General features: G+C 41.6%; 1 protein-coding gene across 1 annotated transcript in view; it reads right to left on the bottom strand.

The window, feature by feature from the left end:
* Nucleotides 1-803: 803 nt before the first annotated feature.
* Nucleotides 804-7508, bottom strand: part of LOC106814194 (stress-induced-phosphoprotein 1-like) — a 16867-nt gene continuing 10162 nt past the window's right edge. The window contains exons 3-8 of the mRNA XM_014818492.1: nucleotides 5393-5477; nucleotides 4586-4737; nucleotides 3035-3191; nucleotides 2353-2484; nucleotides 1432-1512; nucleotides 804-941 (exon numbers count right to left, since the gene is read on the bottom strand). Coding sequence (XP_014673978.1) covers nucleotides 804-941; nucleotides 1432-1512; nucleotides 2353-2484; nucleotides 3035-3191; nucleotides 4586-4737; nucleotides 5393-5434 — 702 coding nt within the window. The 5' untranslated portion in view covers nucleotides 5435-5477. The remainder of the gene's footprint in view (nucleotides 942-1431; nucleotides 1513-2352; nucleotides 2485-3034; nucleotides 3192-4585; nucleotides 4738-5392; nucleotides 5478-7508) is intronic.

The following is a 7508-nucleotide window of genomic DNA, read 5'->3' as shown; positions in this document are numbered from 1 at the left end:
ATTTCTTGAGAGACAGCCATCTTTGCGGGCTTCACCGTTGATTTCGGCACTGAACCAAACCACTGCATGGCTCGATCTCGGACTTCAAAGAAACTCAAAGCGGACATCTCCGTACTTAGTCTCCTGATCTCTCGCTTCATTCCAACATCATTCACGGCTTCTGCAAACCTCCCCTTTAGAGCTGACTCTCTCCCTGGTTTGAAAGATTCATCCAGTTCTACGATCCTGTCATACAATTCTACTAGCTTCAATGAACAAGACACAAGATCAGTGTCACCTTGTACATACGAGTAGAATTTCTGTTGTAAGGACGGTAGATCATCACCATCTCCAAACACTCTGAGGAGAACTTTGTAGATCTCTGCAGGGTTTTTGCTTACTGTGTCACCTCGGCCCAGACTCTTGCCTTGCCTTGCTACTCAGATGCTCCAGTACACAAACAGCAACTGAATCACCCACGACATTGCGAGACTCAATGTAACTCTTCATGTCAGACACCCATTCGTGAATACCTGGCTCGCCATATTTCCCAGTAAACTTTTCCATCTTGCTGCTTGGCAATACCACCACTTTCTGGTTAGCTGCATTATTTTCTAGTCTACTTGCTTTAATTGTCTCACTTTGATCTTTAACAAGAACTCTGAGTTCTTCTAACTCAGCTGCTAGCGCAGCAATATCGGCATTAGACTTATCGGTTGCCATTATCAAAGAAGAGATACAACACAGCAGTAATGGAGTACACACAGCGATATGGTTACAAAATGCATGCAGAATAACTATAAACACTCAGGTTCACAACAACATCAGTTATACAGCATGGGTGAAACAACCATTGCAACCCATATCTTGAAATGCAGATTCTCCAGGTAGTTGGTCTGGACGATCACCAAGAAGCTTGATCCACCATCACCAGGGGACTTGATCTCGGCATAATCCCACTTCTGACACCATGTTAAGCGGGTTGCGGAACGGCGCTATAGACGGAACAACACCATTGGCGTATTGCAATATGGCGGCGTACACCAGCTTACATGCCGGTCAGAGCATCATGGGTAAAACAGTGTCACAACAATTTCAGCGTAACGACCTATTTCAGAGGAAGGTGGATCAACAAATAAGCTATGACTTATTACTAGTAAATAATAGCTATGATGTATAATCGGTAATTCTACAGATTTAAGAAAAACATGAAATTCTAGGTACAGGGTGTAACCATGGGAACAACACGTAGCATCTGTAACCCAGCTTCGTTCTACGGAAGCCTGTCTCGACAATAATACCGCACGCCTATTACATAATTAATGACATTAAAGTTGGGAACACTCCTAATGGAGTATCACCCCAAAGTTTTCAGTGCAAAGAATAGACATCGACGTTTTAACAGCTGTGGATAGCATGAGCGTGAAGACCTTGCTCATGAGTGCAGAGTACCTTTGGCCAGGTTTCGTCCAGAAGCATTGCACGGAAGCAGTCTGATCTCGCACTCGAGTACTTCTCCATTTCAATGTACACCTGCAATGCATGACAATGTGAAGCAGCCATTTCTCACAAAGCTCACATGTACTTTCTTATTCTTAATTATACAGCACACAGGCTATTTCTTACATGCATTACAGGTGATTTCTTACACACCATACAGGTAATTTCTTACACATCTTATAAGTTGTTTCTTACATGCCGGAAAGTTTAGCACTTCAGTAGGAAAGGGATGAGATGACCGTAAATATACAAAAACACGCCTTAGTACAGTGGTTCCCAAACTTTTTTCTCTGGGCCGCACTTTTGGAATATAAATTTACTCGCAGCACACTAAATTTTTTCATGATAAGAATTATATTCAAAAACAAAAAAAAACAACTCCTAGCAGTGCTTGATTCATAACATAGAGCACAACTACTTTATATGATCATAGGACATACAGAAAGTATAATAAATCTTACAAATAAATGCAAAAATAACACACGATACTATTTAAAACTGCACTGAATACAAAGGGAGATGGCATGAAATCTAGAAACTTCTGGAAAATTCGACCAGTTTCTAATTCTATACATATATTTACAATATTATATCACATGTAACAAAATAAATCTAATGAGAAAATGACCTTCATATTTATTTTTGGCACATAAATTTTTTGAAAATGTTTCTTTGAATGTTTAAATGTTTCTTTGTTTGTCTTTGAAACTTTCCGCCACACTTGCCATCCTCTTTTGCTGCACCAATGTGGCATGCCCGCACCTGGTTGGGAACCACTGCCTTAGTAGTATTCAGATGGAACCTTTTAATCATTTACACACAACACAAACTTGCTTGTTGCATGTTCCCTAAAAAGTATATTTAGCAGTTTACCTGTGCCCGATTTCCGTAAACGATGTGATTGAATGGATTTAACTCGATGGCATCTGTATAGCGATGTAGTGCCTTTGAGTAATCTTTCTTGAAAAATGCGTTGTTGCCAAAGTCTTTGAATCTTCTACTTTCCTGGTGCAACATTAACAGACAAGCAGTAAATACCACAAGATGACAGCTCAATGTATTCAATAAACGTAGACAAGTAAACACATCAAATAGGCTATGCTATGATTAAAGCCACACAAAAACACATACATCATGCAAACACTTGGTCATTTTGTACTCCCCAATATACACTCTAATTTTATATTATATGTTCTAGTCATTTGATATGACATATTCCAGTATATCATGACATATTTCTCAAATGATCTGTGAACTTGCTGACAGTTACAACAAATGAATGTGTTTCAGCACATGAAAAAAGGAACCACGTCATAATAATTAAGCTGACCCATTTGTCTGGTGTGACTGACAGGCAGATCTAACTGATCAGTGTTGTGACAGGATGCTTTTAAAAGACAATGCTTGGCAAAGAGTTGCCACAAAGTCGGACAATTTGGCATGCACACGAGAAAAATATGTATATAAACTATAGTCCAGGCTGACTGATCTAGCAGCAATATCAAACTGGCGCATGCTTATCTCACCCAGATGGATAGGTCAACTTGCTAATCACCTGGGTACGCTCATCATCTGCTTTCTTAAATACTGAAAGGACGATTGGAGGCACAGCAGATTCTAACATGTAGATGCAGACTGACATAGCAGTAACCATCACGGCAGTCGCAGTCTGAAGGGGGTTTAGCTCCGGGAATAACCATGCAGTCTGTCGCCTGCAAGCCGTCAAATGTGTGATGTGAAGACACATACGTCGATTTGAACGCACCTAAACCCTGTCCCACCCCTCCGTCATCTCCCATCATATCAAGACACGCCACATTAAGTTAAGGTTACTCTCAAGGTTTTAGGCAAAATTTTACCGATTTTTCATTTTCAACTTTATTCGATGGCTAACACTATGTGCCACTGCTGTACAGTACATGCTCATTTCTCCATATAACGATACATGTGAACTTTCAGAGCGTACTGATTATCCGTGCACACGTCAGAGACATGATACAACCATTTTCACGATATTCACTAAGCCAGTATCATTCACCATCAACCCTTCTACAGCTGTTATCTGCCAGTGATAGGTTAAACTATCGCACGCTGCCCAAAATAGTTCTTTCACCTACCTTATATTAGGCGCGCGTTTGTTGACATATAGCTTAGTGACGTCAGGCAATGGGCGGTGTTCGCGCGTTTTGCATGAAATTGCGATGGTAACCTCGTAACTTCTCACAATTTCTCAAGGTGCATTGAACATTTTACCAATTTAGTAGTGTCAGTTAGTCATGGATATGTCACAGTAAGTACTAACAGTAGATGTTTCACATACGTTCACCCATTTTGCACACAGGCGGTCGATCATTGTGGAAAATAGAAAAACGCTGATTTCTCCGTTTCGGTTTCTGACATAATAGCCGATGTATAAATCGATATTTCTCTGTGATTACAACACGGAATAATTTAATTCTGCACTCGTTTTAATGGTAACATATTGCTGTAAAAAAGCTCGTCAGGGATTGCTATTAAGTGCCGTATTTTATGAGTTATGCCTCTTTATTCACAAAATTTTTCAATTCTAACACACAACTTGATTTTTAAGCAGTTTTTTTTCATTTTTCCCAGTAAATATGAAATGGTTTACTGCACAATGTTACCATGAGCCGACTCGTATTTCGTTCAACCGCGTCATGTCACGAGAGACGCGTTCTTCGCGTAGTTCTATTACAAAATCGCGGCAAAAATACGTTTAGAGCGCTGTATAAATTTTTGTATTGATGCATGCATATAGTTGTAATGTTCTTATTGTTTGTTGATTGATGATATCAAACCATAATTGAACTCCGAAGATTATAACACCTCGTTTCTGTCCAATCCATTCCCGCTGCTCCTTTATTTCTTATTCCCGGATGTCCGCTCACGCATGCGTCACATTGCACACATGGAGTCAGCATCGATACAAAACGTAAACACTAGGGCTGGACATCACAATAGTTGAAAAATAACAAATCTATACATTACTATGTGTAACAGACACATTTTTTTGCTTTCGCAGGGTCTTTAACGCAAAGTATTGATTCAGCAGGCATGTTCACATACATTAAAGACACAGACTTACCCAATTTCTTCAAACATGTACCCATGATATAATTTTATGAATCTCAGCAGAGACGTAGGGCTGAGAGACATTGAGAAATTTTCCATCTCACTGGTTGCTATTATAAGAGTCAGCTTCTCACGAAGCTCACGAGCAAAAAATGAATCATCCCTCTGAAGGAAAAAAGATGCAGCCATTGCTATTAGCTGCGTTCACACGAGACTCCGTATTTATGAAATTCTGTATTTGCGAGCTACCGAATCTGAGACAAATTCGCGACTTACTCTACCCGAGCGTTCACACACTGTTTCGCGGCTTCAGAAATGCCGTATTTATTTACTTGCAAGCTGAGAGTTGAAAAAAAAACAATGTGTCCAAGCGAACAATCAAGTGAACAATTAATCAATGCACAGCAACGACGACGGCAGAATACGTAGACTATAGTCCGCACTCGACAGTTCCACTCGTGTCAGTGTAACGTGAATGGAACTGTTGCGCGCGGACCAGTCTATAAAATACGCGGCTTCAGAAATGCCGTATTTGCGTTCAGTTGCGTTCAGACAAGAGAAATATGCGGTCCAAGAGATTCGGAATTTCTCAAGCACGAGAAGTAATTCGGCATCTGGGAAGCCGCGTATTTAAACAAATACGGCATATATTTAGATTCCGTATTGTTGGACCGCGCATTTTTGCTTAGTGTGAATGCTAAATACCGAATTTGTTGCTCCGTGTGAACGCGGCTATTATTCTTCCTGATTTCGTATGTTAAAGCAAACACTTGTAGGAAAAGCTTTAGAATAATACTGGAATAATCAATAGAAAACTTACACAAAAATCTAGTATCCTTTGCAGCACAAAACATAAAGCCATTGCACACACTTTTTCCTGGTCTCCTAAAACATGATCTTCAGACCTGCAAGAAAATGTGTTATTAAAAGCCAAAGGATTTCCCAGCCGATGGTTACAGACAGACACACGCCATTTTTCCAAAAGGTTTTATACATATAAGAGGTGAAATTAACGCACTGACACAACCCCGCTGTATTTTCCACATTTTAGTAGATAAAGTGTTATAATTTTAGTATGTTTTAAAGAAATTCATCATGATTTTGCAAAGAAGGTGGGGTTTTACTGAATGGAGGCATTCAACAATGTCAGTGAACAGAGGCTACATGTGTTTCTTGACAATTTTGCCAGTTGTATGGGTGTGTAGGTAAGAATAAGACGTCCGATTATTTTGGATTCTGAGTGCCTTTTTATTTGGTGCCAACTGTTGTATTATTCATAATTATCTGTTCTTGTGTCAACAAGTTATCAGCACTGCATGTGCTGCACCTAGGAGGTTGGGGGGAACGCGAATAAACATGGTTTTTTGTTAACGCAAGGCTTTTGTCCTATCTCATTATTTGTGTCTAATTAACGCCCACAAGATAACCTCCTGACTCAACATGGTGTCAGAATCGTAAAGAGACGGGACCAGTGAATAGGACAGTGGTGATGCCCCAGTTTTCTCAGTTTGCCCATGTCTATGTGGTAGACAAGTCAATGCGGTAATTAGTGGCACTGCTACACGCGCCGTTAGTCTCTGATCCTTACTGGATTTTCGAGGAGCAGTGACTTTTCTGACTATCTGTGGAACTTTACACACGTTCTGCCCTTCCCGGTAGTAGTGACTATGGCACAGTTCCAAGTCCAACCACCTGAGTCATTCGACTTTAGGAAGCCGGAGGGCTGGTCAAAATGGATCAGACGGTTTCGATAGATTCAGACAAGTGTCTAGGCCTCTCAGAAAAGGAGAGCCAGAACAAATAGACACCTCATCTACTCAATGGGTGATGAAGCGAGGATATTCTAATGTCACTGAATCTAACGCGAGGATGAGAAACAAGAGTTACGAACTCACTAAAGCTAAACTGGATAGATATTTTGTGCCGAAGAAGAATGTCATTTTTGAACGGGCCAAAATTCAATCAACGTTTCCAGAAGGAGGGTGAACTGTGGATTCGTTCATCACCGATCTTTTCACTCTTGCGGAAAAGTGCGAGCTTCGGTACACTGCATGACGAGTTAATCCGGATAGGATTGTGTAGGACTTAAAGGACGGCAGATTTGTCAGAGCGTCTGCAACTTGACGCAGAACTTGTCGCTTAGAACCGCATGGACAAGGCTCGCCAGAGCGAAACCATTCGCAAGCAACAGGGCATTCTGCGAGGGAGCGCCTCCCCCATGCCGGCGGAGGTCGCCAAAGTCCAGAAACGACGAGATGCTCATGGCGTCCCAAACGTCACCGCCTACACCGCCATACAGTGGTAGCAGTCAGAAGCAGTTTCAGCCCTAGAAAGCAGGCTGCGGGAAGCTCGTGTCCCAACTGTGGACAACCGCCGCATGAGAAAAAGCCGTGTCCAGCCAAAGGTGTAGAATGCCATTTTTGCAAGAAAAATTGGCCACTTCAAAATGTATTGCCGAATTCGCAATCAGTCAACGAGGTTGGTTGCGGAGGGTGACCCTCATCGGCTTTCATGGAGCACTACAATCTCAACCAGAGGGGGATCTTCGTGGCAAAAGCGAAGTAAAGATAGCAGATTCGTTCATCGTGTGGAAAATCGATACGGGTGCCGAGGTTAGTGTAATGCCATGAAAATGTACTGCGAACGCTAGTGGAAAGTTGGTCAGGCCGCAAGGTCCTAGTAGGAGCTGCTGGTTCCAACTCGACGCTGTCGCGGATGTTTCGTGGAAAACTTGAGAAAGGTTCGCGCAGTCGCGATAAACCGACATCTACGTGTTGCGTGACCTTGCGAAACCACTTCTTGGCGATCAAAGCCATCAGGAAACTTAATCTCGTGTCGGTAGTCAGGTTCGTCAAGGGCAAAGCTACAAAGTGGAAAAGTCAATTTCCAGAACTGTTTCATCGCTTGGTAAGATGAAGGGTGACTATTGAGATAAA

Source organism: Priapulus caudatus, unplaced genomic scaffold (genome assembly GCF_000485595.1).
Source record: "Priapulus caudatus unplaced genomic scaffold, Priapulus_caudatus-5.0.1 Scaffold882, whole genome shotgun sequence".
NCBI classification, from domain to species: domain Eukaryota; kingdom Metazoa; phylum Priapulida; class Priapulimorpha; order Priapulimorphida; family Priapulidae; genus Priapulus; species Priapulus caudatus.
This window is presented reverse-complemented; position numbering and strand designations above follow the sequence as displayed.